Source organism: Pezoporus occidentalis, unplaced genomic scaffold, assembly GCF_034315485.1.
Source record: "Pezoporus occidentalis ecotype Australia unplaced genomic scaffold, CSIRO_AGI_Poc_V1 ctg37, whole genome shotgun sequence".
In the NCBI taxonomy this organism is placed as follows: Eukaryota; Metazoa; Chordata; class Aves; order Psittaciformes; family Psittacidae; genus Pezoporus; species Pezoporus occidentalis.
The window spans coordinates 1,699,502-1,716,570 of NW_026915691.1; the positions used below are offsets into that span (position 1 = coordinate 1,699,502).

The 17,069-nt window shown below is 46.8% G+C and overlaps 1 protein-coding gene across 6 annotated transcripts in view; it reads right to left on the reverse strand.

Annotated features, from left to right (window-relative positions):
- Window positions 1-17,069, reverse strand: part of TAOK3 (TAO kinase 3) — an 87,838-nt gene that overhangs the window by 13,038 nt on the left and 57,731 nt on the right. For 5 of the 6 annotated variants that reach the window (XM_062631156.1, XM_062631155.1, XM_062631158.1 and 2 more), the window contains 3 exons: window positions 13,489-13,656; window positions 10,499-10,705; window positions 2,281-2,415 (listed from right to left, as the gene is read on the reverse strand). In XM_062631156.1, the coding sequence (XP_062487140.1) occupies window positions 2,281-2,415; window positions 10,499-10,705; window positions 13,489-13,656 (510 nt within the window). The remainder of the gene's footprint in view (window positions 1-2,280; window positions 2,416-10,498; window positions 10,706-13,488; window positions 13,657-17,069) is intronic. The other variant, XM_062631157.1, reaches the window with a different exon arrangement.

Below are 17,069 nucleotides of genomic sequence, written 5' to 3' on the forward strand. Positions count from 1 at the left end.
TCTCCTGGGCAATAGGTTTCAAGTCAGCTTCCCCCCCTAGATTTCCATTTTGGAACACAAAGAGGTGGGAATGGAAAGTTAGTAAAGGGAAGGCCCACCACAAGGGTCACTGAAATCAAATGGAACATTCCTGTTCTGAACACAGGGAAAACTTCTCCCCCAGCACACAACCTCAGAGCCTACGGAGGTGGTAACACCTCCTGGAGCACACCAAGGTGGTGCTGTGGAACTTCCCTCTGCACTGGGAAGAGGATGTGTGAGCACAGGCTGAGGACAACAGAGCTTTGATGTGACACATACCCCCACGTGCTTCTCCAGAGGCCTGCTGGCTGACACAGCGAGCTAAGGGGTGGGATTCCCCTCTCCCCCCAAAGCTCATGTACTGCTCACCCTAAGCCCTCCCAGCACGATCCCAGACACGCTCTGTATCAGAGTGTGTTCCACAGAAACCCCAAAGAAGAGAAGTTCTCCAGGAAGCCAACCATCCTCCCCACCCTGTATTAGTGCTCTCTTTAGCAGTAGTGGCTCACTGAGCCAAAGAGATGTAGCAAATCCAAGTGTGGAGGGAATTCAATCCCAGTCCCAGCCCCACAGGAGGCTGCCATGGGATTCAGGAGTGACCTTGGGACATCAGCTGCCTTCCCCAGAGCTCAGAGGTGCGGGAAGACCTCACAGTCCGTACCTTCATAGCAACACCTCCCATCAGCTCCCTGGGGGCCTTTGCCATGCAACCCCTTCAAGCCACCCAAGCAGACATGTTCAAGGAAAACAGGAGCTATGGACTCTGCTGCTGAAGGCAGGGAAGAAGGTGCAGCAGCTTTCCACATGGAATAAGAGAACATGAATACATTCAACGTGCATATCTACTTATCCATCTCATTGTGTATCTATTTGGAGTACAACACTTGAGTCATTCATCATTTCTTCCCTCCAGTCAACCTAACTGGATCTGACACTTCTTTGCTCAGTGCAGGCAGCAGTGTGGGCACTGCACTGGGTGCATGCACACAAACACACACACAAGGCAGAGGGTCTCCAAGAGCCCAGGGATCCTGCCTGTGTCAGGTCTGCTGCACCAAGCCCTCTAATGCACACGTTTCTAGGTCACTCTTGAAGCTGGGGAGGGAAGGGGGAGCAGAGGACAGCAGCCCGAGGAGCACTCGGGGTACACCTGCAATAAAAGATGGGACTCAAATGGAAGCCTCTGCCCAGACCCCCGAATGCCACAGCATCAGCAGCAAAACCACACAGGGGAAATCTGGGCTCCTGGCACTGCTGCTGCCTTTTCCCCTTGCGCTCGCAGCCACGCACACACCGTGCCTGGTGCATGGAGGAATGGGAAGCGCTTTGGGGGCTGGAGAAATGGTGGTAGAGGAGGAAACACCCCAGCGCCGAGGCAGGGTGAGACAAGAAGGGGAGGGCTTGCTGGTGGAGTTTCGGGGTTGGTCTGGGATGATGTCATAGCACTGAGCAAGTGCCATGGCCGAGCCGTGGGTACTTTCTGCCGCTCCCCGTCCATCTGACCTCTAATCCCAGCACCCTCAACTATGGACCGTGACATCTCTTTTGGCTTTAAAACCCCATTTTCCACTCCTTTAGCTGCCGAAAGGCTGCTGCCCACTGCAGCCCGTGCCGAGGGGGAGGCGGCACGGCAACTAACTCTTCCGGCACACACCCCTTTCCCTACTACAAAGGCATCCACAGCAATCACATTTGCAATAGTACAAATCCTGATGGATTCACCCCATCCCCCTCCTCCCTCTTTGTAAGCCCACAGCCCCGCTCCCTCATCCCAACCCAGGGATCCTTCCGAGGGATCCGGCTCAGAAATGCAGCCAGAGCTGCTGGAAAGCAATGAATGAATGAAAACCCAGGCGGCGGCGGCAGCAGCAAGCTCATTGTTTCAAACCCCACCGGCATCTGCATCCCCACGGCACTGAAGCAGATTCCACACGAGCACAGAGACACACTTTATGCACATGCAGATAAGCACATGAACAAAAAGGGACAAGTGGGAAGGGGTGTGGAGGATGGGGGATATCAACTTCACCCTGGAAGGTGGCTTCTCTCGCGCGTATTGGAAACACACAGGGAAATGAGACAGAGATCGCATTTTACATCTCACACACACACAGAGCTAAAGCATCTTTCAGTGCAATATCTCGTTGCTATGCCAACAACAGGGAAAGAGCACATATTAGGAGAGGAAAGCCAGGGAATCGCTGACCCGTTTGCAGCGGCAGAGGGGACGAGGGGAGGTGGGGTGCGGTGGCTGCTTACCAAAGATGCTGATTTGATTGTGGCAAAGCGCTCTCGGTTCCGGTAGTGGAGGGCCTGATTCTGCACTGACTGGGTAGGCCGCACCTCAGGCCTGCGATCCCTGTGGCCCACCTCATCCCTTATAAATACATGATCCTGCAGAAATGGATAAAAACAAGGAGAAAGTCCGGCTGTGCTCTTCCCGCGGCGGCTGCCTCGCTCTCACCCCTCTGTCTGCACAAGCGCGGCGGTTGGAGAGGCATAGTTCAGCTCTCTGCTAGCCCCGGCAGCTCCCACCGTACGAAATGAATAAGCAACACATTGCAGGCTCGGCACGTCAGCTGATCGGGAGGCTTCCGAGTCCCTCGCTGGGGCTGGCGTGGGGCTCTGGCTCTGCTCTAACCCTCCAGGGTTACATAGGTGCAGAGCCCCAAAGGATGGAGGAGCGGGAAGCGATGCAGAGCGGTCGGACTCCTCGGAGAGGTCGGGTTCAAGCACTGCAACCCAGCGATCCCAGCACAAACGTGATTCCCATGTCTAGCAAAGAAGGTGCTGTTCCCTTTTAACACCAGAGCAACACTCTGCCTCATTCCCTTTGCCGAGTGCTTCGTCCCCAATAGGGTTTCTTTGTCTCTCGTTTGCTATCTGCTGTGGAGGACGAGCATTCTGGCTAAAAGCATGGCAGGCTGGAGAGCACCAGGAAAGCCTCCGTGACCACTCAGGGATCCTGCTTTCCAGTCATGATCCTGCACAGTTCTAGCACTTTCTCTCCACAGCCCACAAAGGATTTAATTCTTTTCCCCCCTTTTAAAGCAACAGCTCCCAGGTTTTAGCAGGAACGGTTCCCGGTACAACCTGCCTCCTGCTCGCTGCACAGCAGCGCGAGGAGCGGCTCTGCATCTGCCAAACCAGCTCTGCAATGGAACAAAGCTCTCATCAGGCACAGAAAGGAGAGACCCTGACCACAAAGGGCACTGAAAACCACCACCACCAGCTTCCTGCTTCAAACGGTGACTGCCAACAGGCAGCGCATCCACAGGTTACACCCTGAGGATGGAGCAGCCTTTGGACACCTGCAACCAGCCCAGCGGCGTGGGCTCCATGGGGCAGCACCAGTGGTGGCACATCTGCCACGGGCAGCTGCGTGATTCCCATCCTCAAGCTTCTAAAGCAACGCAACAAAAAACAGATCCTCCCTGACTTGAAATCAAGATTCCAGCTCTCAGAGGTGCACAATCAAGGCTGCAAGTGCCTATGTCTGAAGGCAAAGAGTCGCCAACCCTCGTGGCCTCTGTGCACTGAGGGTTTGAAGGTGAGTAGAAGCAGCTTTGCCAACCTGCCATGCCAGTGCATACACCAGTAAAGTCAGAAATCCCTATGGTGAGAAACCAGCTGATATGGAGGAGCATCCCTACCATGACACTGCTGTCACACTGATGCTCCTTTCCCACTGTACAGGCCCCTGCTTCCCTCTGTCCTGTCCTCAATTTCCAGCTGCTTCTCACCTGGACACACACATTTAAACACCCACAGGCTGGTTTGTGATGGAAAGGACCTTAAAGCTCCTCCAGTTCCAACCCCTGCCACGGGCAGGGACACCTTCCACTAGAGCAGCTTGCTCCAAGCCCCTGTGTCCAACCTGGCCTTGAACACTGCCAGGGATGGGGCAGCCACAGCTTCTCTGGGCACCCTGTGCCAGCGCCTCAGCACCCTCACAGGGAAGAGCTTCTGCCTAAGAGCTCAGCTCAGTCTACCCTCTGCAAGTTAAAGCCATTCCCCTTGGCCTGCCCATACAGGCCCTTGTCCAAAGCCTCTCTCCAGGGTTCTCACAGGTCCCTTTAGGCACTGATCAGAGCACTGGGGGAGCTTCCAGTTACTGAAGTGATGCTAAAGAGCAAATCACTCAAAACCAGTTAAACCCCGCCATGTGCCCCTGCATGGATTGTGGATTAAGAAGCTAAAATAAACAAATAACTAAAACCTGTTCCTGTGGCAGTTAATCCCTGCATATCTAAAAGCTGGATATAAAAGCTGCCACCTAGCTATTTAAATGGCTACTGCTGGTGCATTGTTGGAGCATCTTCCAACGCACATGGAAGATGCTCAAACCCATGAGTCTTGCCCCATTGTCAGTCTACAGAGTAAGAACCTGGACTTTCCTCCCTGGAGTCCCATGCCAGTTCTACCCCACATCTTTCCATCCTCCTCAGTGAAAAAAGGCTTCACCAGGTCCTGCCCTCAGCACAGCACTTGAGGAAGATCTGCTCAGCACCACTGCTGTGCATTTGTAAGAGCAACGCTAACAGCATGTTGCCAACAGCACTTTCATTTTATGTTCAAGATATTCTGACCAGACTCCTTCCTGATCACACTCAACAATTACACTGAGCAGGGAATTTGGGGGTTTGGTTTCAGAGCATGATGTAGCTTGTTCCAAGGCATTTTAGGGGGGAAACCACCCCACACAAACACATTGCTTCAACAAAACCTCCTAGGTGAATACAGTACCTGCTCAGAGGACAACTGCAACAAGCAAGCTATGGAAGCAACCAGAAACCATCTCAGTAGGTAGATAGGAGTTGTTTGTTTTCCTATGGGAAAATCAATGAGGATTTTGGCTCTTTCATCACAGCAAAACCAGGCAGACAGATCTATAAACTGCATTTGATATTTACATTTTTTTCCAGTACATTACAGCGTCATGTGGCTGCAGCAACTCCTTGCACTGACAGAGCATCAAACACAAGTTAACAAAGCAGAGGAAGGAGTCCCATCATCTTCAGCAGCTGATTAAGAGACCTCAACCTCAAACTCCGACCACCCTGGACTATCCCGAAGCTGAAACATCTCAACTTCCACCTCAAAGGCAACATTCATTTGCACACTGCAGTTTCTGTTATGCACACCAAAGAAAAACCATCACAAACACTGTTTACACAAGAGGATTCCCTAACAGGAAAGGGTTGCCAGCCTCCTAGACAAACAGGAAAGGCAATTTCTGAGCCATAGTAAGGACTTTAATGGAATTGCAGCAAAGCCCTTCCTTCTAAGCATTTAAAGAGCAAGGGAAACAACAGTGCGCTATTGCTCACTTTAACACATGGCACTAAATGCCTGGATAATCTACAGAGAGGTCTAAGTATTTGGGAGTCTTTCAAGAAAAGGCTTCATGTCACCAACCTGCTTGACATCATTCCAGAAGGTCGGTGAGGGATCATCACTGCTGGCACACATGAGCCAAAACTCACCCCGTCATTACCTAAATCTCCTTTACATCTCATAAAAACAACATCTTTTGCATGTATGAATCACAAGCGTTGGTATGGAGGAAAACACCCTCAGCTTTGCCTCAGCTGTAACTTGTGCAGAGCTGCTGAGCCAGAGTCCTCTCCAACTCAGCGCAAGTGCTGCACGTTACCTACAGCAGTGATAGGTGACACGTGCAGGTTAATTCAGTGGGTTTGCAAAGTCACTCAGCATCCAACAGTGATTACAGAAGGATGTTTGTATGACAGGCACTGGGCAAGAATTTGTGATGATCAACTGTAATCCCTGGCAGTGTTGAGGGCGAGGCTGGACAGAGCCTTGTGTGATATGGGCTAGTGTGAGGTGTCCCTGCCCATGGCAGGGGGCTGGAACTGGATGATCTTAAGGTCCTTTCCAACCCAAACCATTCTATGAAAATCCTCTTTCCATCTTTTTGTTCGAAACTAGATTTTAATCAGAGGATTCCCTGACATCAACAGAAGCGTGACCAGCAGGTTGAAGGAGGTGATCCTGCCCCTCTGCTCTGCTACTGTGAGACCCCACCTGGAATACTGTGTGCAGTTCTGGTGTCCTCAACATAAAAAGGACATGGAACTGTTGGAACAAGTCCAGAGGAGGCCACAAGGATGATCAGGGACTGGAGCACCTCCTGTATGAAGACAGGCTGAGAAAGTTGGGGCTGTTCAGCCTGGAGAAGAGAAGCTGCGTGGAGACCTCATAGCAGCCTTCCAGTATCTGAAGGGGGCCTATAGGGATGCTGGGGAGGGACTCTTCATTAGGGACTGTAGTGATAGGACAAGGGGTAATGGGTTCAAACTTAAACAGGGGAAGTTTAGATTGGATATAAGGAGGAAATTCTTTCCTGTGAGGGTGGTGAGGCACTGGAATGGGCTGCCCAGGGAGGTTGTGAATGCTCCATCCCTGGCAGTGTTCAAGGCCAGGTTGGACAAAGCCTTGGGTGAAATGGTTTAGTGTGAGGTGTCCCTGCCTATGACAGGGGAGTTGGAACTTGATGATCTTAAGGTCCTTTCAAACTCTAACTGTTCTATGATTCCCTGACATTTTTATTGCCCAAATTTCATCCTCTTAAGTAGTGATCATTTTAAGGCCGAATTAACTACAAGAAGTCTGTATTGCACTTGAACAAAGCCATACCACAGTGGCTTTCTGTTTAAAGGAGAACGACCTTTTTACTAGTATAAAGTTGTATAGAAATAAAAGGACACAATGGAGGAGCATTCTCAATCTTACCACTTGGCATATTCATTTAGGACAACGAAACAGGAGTTCTGGGAAGCCACCTGTACACCCACTGACATGTACCTGCAGTTGAACAAAGCAGATGGCAAACTACCTGTGACGCATCAACTGATGCCTATACTCTTAGGGAGCCAAAATCTCCATCCTTACTTTAAGAGGAATTAACTGATACCTATCTAGTTTTTAAAGCTGGGTTATGTGTCTTTGAAGCACAGTGTATTTGGAGGTTAAGTCCCTGCCCTGTTTTGTCTTTGCTTTTTTTGCTCTCTGATACAATTGGGTTTGCATTAGAGCTGTCATCTAGTCTTCAATCTACTCTTCAGTTCTCAACCTGTGTAGCTGAACAGCTGAATTAGCTCTCAACAGGAGATGGACATGAGAATGTCCGTCCATAGGAAAGATGATCCCTGGATGGAGGAGCACGGTTAACTGTCTTCAGAAGACAAATGTTAGAAAACCAGAGCTCTTACACTGATCATATTGGGACTTACATGGAGGAGGTCACCAATGTGAAACCTGCAAAGGGGCAAGGAAAAGTTCTGAGCAGGATAGGAGGACAGCTCATCCAAGCTGGGCACCTGAACTTCCTGCAAAGAACTTGCTGGTGATTAAGGCATCCTCCTGAAGAAACATCCTAAGGATGGACTGGGATTCCAGAAAGGGAAGATGCAGGCTTCATGCCACAGCAGCAGACATTATAGCAATTCTCTTCCTCCCAGGAGTTTAGGACATAGCTATAAACTAGGTTATACAAAAAGCTACACATTCACTTATGCCTTATGAGTATTTTCTTTCTGTGCAGTGATTTTTCTTCCTATCTACAAGTTCTACTCAGCTGATAGGCAGGCATCACCTTTATTCTAAGTACAAGTTTGGAAACATAGAGCATTACTGCTGCCCCAAAGCCTTTGTATTGTGGAAGGGGTGAGACTGTACCTGCTTTTCATGGAGGATTTATCACAAATGCTATTCTCCATCAGGCAAAAATCAAAGCATCATCACCAATACGCCCACATAATGCAAACAGTTGACTAAGTGTGTGAATCAGTATTTTCCTTTTAGCCTTTAAAGGCTGATTAAATACAAATCAAAAGCTTAAGTTAAAGCTGAACCTCAGGTTCTTTCCAGTTGGTTTGGGATTAGGCTCCAGAGTGCTACCAATCTTCCTACTCCTCACCTGCTAGAACAAAACCAAGTTGTGTGGAGCAGCTCCACCACAGTTAAACCAAGCACAAAGTGATATGTCTTCAGGATAAGAAACTTCACCTTAAAACCAGGGTGGGATGTATGTGTATTTAAACCCCCTCAAGCGTCCTGCTCCCATTTTGGGCCTGTCATGTGTGTTAATATATACACGAAGCAATTTTCCATTTAAAATGGCAGTCCCCAAAGTAAGAGAGAATAAAATAAAATACAGAAAGCGCACACTAAATTAAAGCAACACGTTTACAGACTGGAATATATCATGCTACTCATAGTCCAAATTTGCCTTACACATCCACACGCTGGAAGGTAACATTTGCCAATTGAGAAGGTACCTGCTCCACTGCAGGAACTGGTAAGCACAGCCAGTTGGTAACTGTTTTGTAAAGGCCATCAGTGCAGAACTGGGGTTTGTGCTCCCAGATTACCCTAAGAAACCTGTGTTAAGAGATCTACAGGTGATTTCTTTTACAATACTTCGGTTTGGAGTGTGCAGGAGACCCTATTTTTTTTCAGCAGCTGACAGAAGCTTCCATGTGGTGACATGTTGATGCATTCTCCTCAACTGAACATCTTAATCTCAAGAAAACAGCAGTTACGCAGAAGCTGAAGAGGCCTGAGTTTGTAGCCTCAGAAATCTCCCTGTATTTGTACTTTAGAAGTGTCATACAACCACTATGGAACAAAACACTATCCTTAAACCAAGCAGGAACTCTACTTCTTTCCCAAATACAATTCATGCCTGATGGGAGTGGCTCACATTTTGTTTTCATCAACTGTCATGACACTGATCAGAGCTATCCTGAGCACCCAGTAACAGCACAATGTATGACTCCTGTGTAAATCAGTCCCTCAAGCTTCTATTTTAATGCATATGACTACTTAACAACGTAAAATCAAAGTTAATGTGGGTTTCTGAAGCCTACACAGAATGAGAAGGAGCTCCAGCTACCATCACCCAGAACATCAAATCAGTTCCACTGCTCTTCATTTAAGGATGATCAGGGGCTGGAGCACCTCCCATATGAAGACAGGCTGAGAAAGCTGGGGCTGTCCTGCCTGGAGAGGAGAAGGCTGTGTGGAGACCTCAGAGCAGCTTCCAGTATCTGAAGGGGGCCTATAGGGATGCTGGAGAGGGACTCTTCATTAGAGACTGTAGTGATGGGATAAGGGTTCAAACTGAAACAGGGGAAGTTTAGATTGGATATAAGGAGGAAATTCTTTCCTGTTAGGGTGCTGAGGCACTGGAATGGGTTGCCCAGGGAGGTTGTGAATGCTCCATCCCTGGCAGTGTTCAAGGCCAGGTTGGACAAGGCCTTGGGTGATATAGTTTAGTGTGAGGTGTCCCTGCCCATGGCAGGGCTAGAACTGGATGATCTTAAGGTCCTTTCCAACTCTAACTATTCTATGATTCTATGATGGTGTTGGGTTGGCACTTTGGACTCAACACTGTTTTCTTCAGAAAGGTGGAAATAAAGTCCTCTCTGAAAATGCTATTACAGGTGGATTTCAGGAAGATGTAAAGCCCTGAGAACTATGCAGCTGATCTGCCAGTATCTTTAAATATGAAAGGGAAGCTTTTGGTAAAAAAGGTAATCCCTTCTATAAGCATTTCAATATTCAATTACACAAACGCTGTTTCAGGAGGAAAAATTGCTTACAAATATCTTGTTAGTTAAAGCCAGGCTTCGCTGTAACCTTACAAATGAGAAATTCATACTTTTCCTGCTGCTGGAATGTTTTAATTCCTCTGGCAAAAAGCACATGTACACTCTGAAGCTCTTTGCATATGCAATCACACAAACGACTTGCATTTTACTGCCCGCTAGCAAACGACACCACTAAGGCCAAGCCAAAACTATTTTAGTCCAATGACCTTAGATTAGATGCCAATTTACAACTAGACGACTTCAGATTGCTATCTAGCACTAAGGAAATGAAAGGCAACAGATCACAACATGCAGCAAAGTAGCAGAAAGGCACTGAGTGGAACTTGACCAAAACATACCTCGTGGGAAGGGTCCAAAGCTCTGCACACTTCCACTTCTCATGAGGGGAATCCAAGTGCAAGGAGATTTTAATCATACATTGTGACTGGTAAACAGTTAGCTGCTACAACCACTTGTCACCATACTACATAATACAGTACAATCATTCACAAGGAAACAAGGACTGTTGTTACAAGCAGAGGTGAAGTAGTGCACATGCAGGGCTGGGTAAGGAGGCATGCAGTAAGTCTGTGTGACCCCTGCCTACACGCTGAGAGCACTACCTTTCATTAGTGACCTCTGTTTTACTTTCAGAGGTTATTTAAATGCAGTTCTGCTTTTAAACAGGAAAAAAAAACAACCACAGAACTTGATTCTGGCAAGCCCAACACCAGCTCCTGCTCCCAACAGATGGCTCAGCACAAGACCACAACACACTGATGCCTGGGCCCTATGCAGGCGAGCCAACACAAGCCATAGCAGGGACTGCAGGAAGCTACAGAGAGCACCAGAGAACATACCTTCTTATGAACAACGGAGGAAGTGGAATTAATTGTGCTCTCATCACTATGCATCATGACCAGTTCGGGGCTGCTCTCATCCAGGACCTCCTGCATGCTGCTCACACTGCTGCTCTGACTGCCTGTGCTCACAGACATACTTGGGATGGAATGGTTGCTGCCCAGACTGTCCATCTTCCTACTCAGGTTTGATCCATGCTCACTGTCCTATGAAACAAGGGCATCAGTTACAAACACTGCAGGAGATCACCTGCCCAGCACGTGCCAGAGTTTCTTTTAGAGGTGGCTCTGCAGAGTTACAAGTTCTTTGCTCATTATTTTGGCAACTACATTTCCCAGTGCTGCTTGGGTTATGAAACACTCCATGTGGGGCAGTTAGCTTTTGCCTTTTCCCCAGTAATCTTACTGCATCAGGCTTCAAGCCAGTTCTTTCCATGTATCAGTAAGTCTGGGCATGGCTTTTGGCTTGAAGAGGAGAGATCCAGGAACACTGGATGGCTGGTGGAAGGAGTCTCATAATTAAAAGGAGTGATTTAAGTTTGTATTAAAACAATATTCCAAGTCAGGATAAGCTACAACACATCTTGTGCATCAGAAAACACAGAAGACAATGAATCCATCTGGTTTCTTACTTGATAAATAGCACATGGTGCTTAACAGGCATAGAGGTTTCAACCTCCACGTCCCAAGCAGTCAGCAATTACATTTTGTCACGCTAAAAACACCTTTAGCCTTGTGTTTTCAGCCAAGATAAATTCTTCATCCACCTTTAAGCAGCTGACTCAAAAGAGCCTGCATTGAAACTGTTGTAAATATATATAGCTTTGATTCTACAGGCAAACATCAGAAGTCAGCAGCTTTTTTTCTTGTTGCATACTCATACAGGCACAGTAATCCCAGAGTATGTGCTTAATCTGGCCTGATTTAGGAGAATTTATGGAGTTCTGTGATTAACTAGTGGCACTGAAGAGGCCTGCAAGGAATTCACAGTGAGGACCAAGAAGTCAACCCATCCTTCAGCATCCTGCAGGCCCAAAATATCTCCAATTCACCAAAATGAATGGCCTGCTACTGCACCCAGACTGTCCTGGCCTCCAGAGTGATCTTGGGGAGAATCACATTACAAATCACTTAACAGGGAACTCATTTTGCTGGGCACTGACAGAAAGCTCCAACTGACAGATCTGAATTTGATTGTGGGATTATTTTTGAAGCAATCAGCAGATCATCAGAGCCTGTGTGGCAGTACTTCAAATCCAAGAGCACTGTTTTATACAGAACGTGGCCACATGAGAATTAAAGTATTTCCAGGATGCTTATATGCAGTTGCAGAAGAAATAACCAAGCATCCAAGATGTGGATACGGCTCTGTAATTGGTGAGTGTATATGCACAAAGGACAGGGATGAGATCGCATGTCCGACCTTAACACCGTCTTCCTGACTTGAATCCTTTCCAAATGACCTTAAGTTTCTTGCAAGAGCTCTGAGGAAAGCATTAGTCATATTTTAAGTGTTACAGATTTGTAATGCTCCTTTCCCACCTTAGAAAGCCCGAAGCAGAACAAGGCACTGTTTTGTCGCATTTGCAGCTCAGCAGCTTCTGTTAACCCATTCAGTAGTAACTGAAGCATGTAAGCATGTGCTATGTTTCATTTTCACTGCCAAGTTAGTGATAAACATGAGCAATACAACTTCCTTTCAGGCTACACAAAAAAAAACAACAGTGCAGAGCATGCTGTGCACATGCAGAGTAGTGTGAGCTTCATTAGTGTTAATTCCTGGAGATACAATATCTTTCCTCCCCCCCTTATTTGAGGAGCAGGGACAGGAAGAACAGAAGAAAATACATCTTGAAGTCAACTACTACCACATGTATCCCACTTCATTGTTGAGCTTGGATCAACAGCCTTGTGATTTCATACCCTGTCACCCCCCCACAGCTTTTCACACATGGGTAGAGAAAGCTTGAAGGTTTCAGTGCAGGACTCTGCCTATCCTCCCATCCCACAACTGAGCTTAAGGTTTAGAAGTTGGCTATCTGGAGGGTTAGAACAGAAGCCCTTTGTAGCTTTAATCACAGTGGTTGCTGTTCTTACTCCTTCTGGGCATCTCCTCCAAAGTGAAGGACAGTGCTGAGTGTCAGTCCCCTCCTTCTGCATCTGACACCCAGGCTCACCCATTTCTTAAACCAGAGCTCTAGTTTAAAGGAACAACTGCCATACACAAACCTCAAAACCAAGTCCCTGTATATATGCTGAGCTTGGACATCTCACTGTATATTATCTGGCCATATCGAGCAAAAAGAAATACAAGCATCAATTTGCCTGTCAATTCTGTCTGTGGAGAAGCAGGCAGAGATTTATTTATCCAATGTGCCTGCATGAAGTGACACTGTAAAATGACTGGTTTCCTTCTCTAAGCCACAGTTAGTGTCAGTTATCACACACTGATTAAGTGGGTTGGTTATTACAAGATTTAAACTGAAGCTAAATTTTATGTCTTTAACCTTTTTCTTTAACATTAAAGAACTTAAAAAAAGAAGTCTTACTATTTTGGTGATTTGCTTTTCAGCTCCTGAGAGACCAATCACCTTATAGTAAAGTTATGGCAAGTGAAAAAATATTCACCAAGCGCCCTTGCCTGTGCTTATGAGCGAGGAAAGCCCGGGCTGTCACAGACCCTCCTTCACACAGGCTGGGAGACACTTTCTTCCCCCTCCAGATGAGTTCCTTCCTTAAAGCTTTCAGAAGAAAGGCCACCACTTGAAAAACATCCAGAATTTCAAAGCTGCCATTAAATGTACAGCTAACAGTGAGTAAAAGGGCTACTAACTCAGGTTATGCTGTCTCTTTGCCAATCCAGGTGATACTCCAACACAACAAGGATTACATCCTCTCCTAGGCTGTGCTTGTTCTGCCCCATTAAGGAAAATCTCACTTGCCTGGAAATTACTTCTAACAGTGCAAATGGGGGAACAAACTCAGAGTACCTCCTCCTCTTCCTGAGACTCCGTCAGGGGCCCATTCCGGGTCTCCTGGAAAAGGATCTTCTTCATTTTCCGGTACTGGAGGTTGTCCAGTTCACGCACTGCATCTTTTGTCCTTTGGATGAGGTCTATGAGCACCCGCGGTGGTCGGTCCCGGCGGACAAAATCGTGCTGAATGAAAGGAAAAGGCATCACTTCAGACATGGCACAGGTATGGTTGATGTCAAAACAGGAACACAGTGACCTGAGACACCTGAAATGACAGCTCCTGATCAGTAATTGGGCTGTTCATATTCAGTAGTTACTAATACTCATGAAGAAAGAGCCCAAACACATTGAGCACTGAGTACACTGACTGTGCTCATCACTATGGCAAATAACCAAACTGATCATGCTACACATTGAGGTTTGAAGTGTAGGCTGCAACATCTTGGGTTCAGAAGGTCCCTTAAGCACAGAACTGAAGCCAAAGGCAGAGTAGAGAGAAGTGAAGGCAAAATCCCTTTGCTACTTGAAACCCATGTGTGTGTAGAGAAGAACATGGAGAAGCTGGGTACTGGATGGAGAGGCAGAGACCTGGCTGACCCTTTCCAAGCTCCCTCTACTCCTGACTCCCCAGTTCACTTTTCTGTCTCCAGTGGAACAGTCTGGAACAGGGTCAGGTTTTCTGAGCTCTCCAGGCAATGCAGCTGATTTGTCCCTTCCTGAGTTCATTCACTTGAAGCAACTGCTAGGCCAAGGGGGAATGGCTTTAACCTGCCAGAGGGGAGACTGAGCTGAGCTCTTAGGCAGAAGCTCTTCCCTGTGAGGGTGCTGAGGCGCTGGCACAGGGTGCCCAGAGAAGCTGTGGCTGCCCCATCCCTGGCAGTGTTCAAGGCCAGGTTGGACACAGGGGCTTGGAGCAAGCTGCTGCAGTGGAAGGTGTCGCTGCCCATGGCAGGGGTTGGAACTGGATGAGCTTTAAGGACCCTTCCACCACAAACCATTCCATGATTTTATGATAGTAGGTACAAGATGGTGCCGCTTCAAACCTTACAAAGGACTTCAGAATGAACAAAACACTTGAAGGACAAAGATGGATCAATCTTAAGTATGCAAGTCTACCTGCCTAAGCTACATGCAGAGATTTATCCTACATCTATCTATCCCAACACATACATAAAACTAGTAAGAAGACTACAAGGTTTAGTTATATATATAACTTGAAGCATAATTTGTAGGCAGAGTTAAAATAAAGTCAGGTTCTTACCTGATTTCTAGTACATCCTGCTAAGGATGTACTAAGGATGGAACTGCTAAGGATGGACTTTAAGCCCAGGTTTTAGGTGCAGACTTAACAATAAATTCTTCAATGGAATTAAAGTACACAGTTAAAAGCTGTTCTCTATCAGACACATCCTCCTGCGCTGTACAACTGGCAACAGAGTATGAAAGCCTCAGAGCTTTCCCATTTAAGCTCTGACTCGATTAGACAGCCCAAGCATACACTTGCCAATCCTCTACATGGTAGCAGTAGAGTTGGGTATGTTGCCTAGTGTGTACCGTGTGAGACAGCCTTAAGGCACAAACACCTCCTAGAAACATCACATGTTCTAGAAACATCTTCTAGAAACATTTCTAGAAACATGAACATTGAAAGAAAGAAATGGGGGAAAAATCTGCTCTCTACTCTGGCTCTTCTGTGTGCCCATGGTCTCATAGGACAGGGAAAAGCATTTCTACCCTCAATGTGTGGCCATCCCTCCAGTTGAGGAGCTGATACATCCAACAGTAGCTGGAGTAACCACTCCATGAGCCCAGCCCACCTAAGACCAGGAGTCTGGTGTACAAAGCAGCCAAAGGGATGAGCTGATGATCTTGCAATGATTTGTAAATAAACATGGAAAGTATCATGCCACAGGCTTACTTCTTGCTTTTAAATGAATTCAGACGGTTTTGCTAATGGGGACAGCTTGTCCCTTATAGAACCACAGAATGGTTTGGGTTGGAAAGGACCTTAAGATCATCCAGTTCCAGCCCCAGTGCCGTGGGCAGGGACACCTCACACTAAACCATGGCACCCAAGGCTCTGTCCAACCTGGCCTCGAACACTGCCAGGGATGGAGCATTCACAACCTCCCTGGTTGTGAATGCTCCCATTCCAGTGCCTCACCACCTTGACAGTAAAGAATTTCCTCCTTATATCCAATCTAAACTTCCCCTGTTTCAGTTTGAGCCCGTTACCCTTTGTCCTATCACTACAGTTCCTAATGGAGAGTCCCTCTCCAGCATCCTTGTAGGCCCCCTTCAGATACTGGAAGGCTGCTAGCCTTGTCTAGCCATTTCTTTTTGCTAGCAGTGGTGGTGTTGACGTTTGAATTGTAGCTCAAAGTTCTAAACATCATTTCACACAGAAGCAAAACGAATCATTTCTGCTCCTCAATGCAGATAAATCAGCATTTATTTCTCTGTAAAGAGCAACAATCTGCAGCTTATTTATGATTAGAAAAGGTATTCACCTTTATCTCACTATAGATAGTATTTAGAAAGCAGTATTGCATTTGGATCAACAACCCTGTACTTAAATCCACCCTGTATGTGCAGGGTCTACTTGGTTATGCGTATTCTTTAACAGTGTAAATACTCATTTAACTGGAAAGAGGATTTCCTTCATATTCAAACACTACTCAAGTATTAGAAGGAACCACACAGAAACTGGTGAATGCTCCATCCCTGGCAGTGCTCAAGGCCAGGTTGGACAGAGCCTTGGGTGCCATGGTTTAGTGTGAGGTGTCCCTGTCCATGGCAGGGGTTGGAACTGGATGATCTTAAGGTCCTTTCCAACTCAAACCATTCTGTGATCCTGTGTTGGCTGAGTGACTCACACAAATCTCTTGGGAATGTCATGCAAGCTGAGAAAAACAGGAGGAAAAAAAAGTGCTTCATGCAAGTGATATAATTGCTTTTAATTTTAAAAGTGAAAACCATTAGCGAGAGTTTTTGGTTGTGATTTTTAAATGTCAGCCGCATTTTCATCTCACTACAACCATCTGACTGGTTCCATCCAGGACAGGGAATTGAAATGGGATTAATTTTCAAACACACCATTTAAAATTCAGTTCCCTTTAAGAAAAGGTGGCCCCCCCAAAAAAATTGATTTATCCCCATTTACTGCATGCAAGTGAAAAGCCCTCAGAGGACAAACCCATCATGAGTCTTCTCATCTAAGAAGCTTTAGGGAGAGCTACCGCATGAGGGAACATCTTGGCTACTGTTCTGAAAACCTACAACCAACTAAAAAGACTGAATATACATGATTTAAGATCTCGGCCCCAATTGTTTGTACAGGCTCCAACCTAAGGTACTCATGAAATCATATCCTTCAGTGAACTCACACTGTTCCTAGAGAGCAGAGAGGCTGCCAATCCACATGAATGAATCATTCCTGAAAGCCACAACACAAACCTATTAGCTGGTCAGAGGATTGTCAGGGTGTTGCAAACAGAACCAGCGAACAAAACGCTGGTGCTGTGCCACAGCACAAACGCATCACAGGACAAGAAATACACCAGGAGCTGAAGAGAGAGAACAAATGAGCTCGTTCA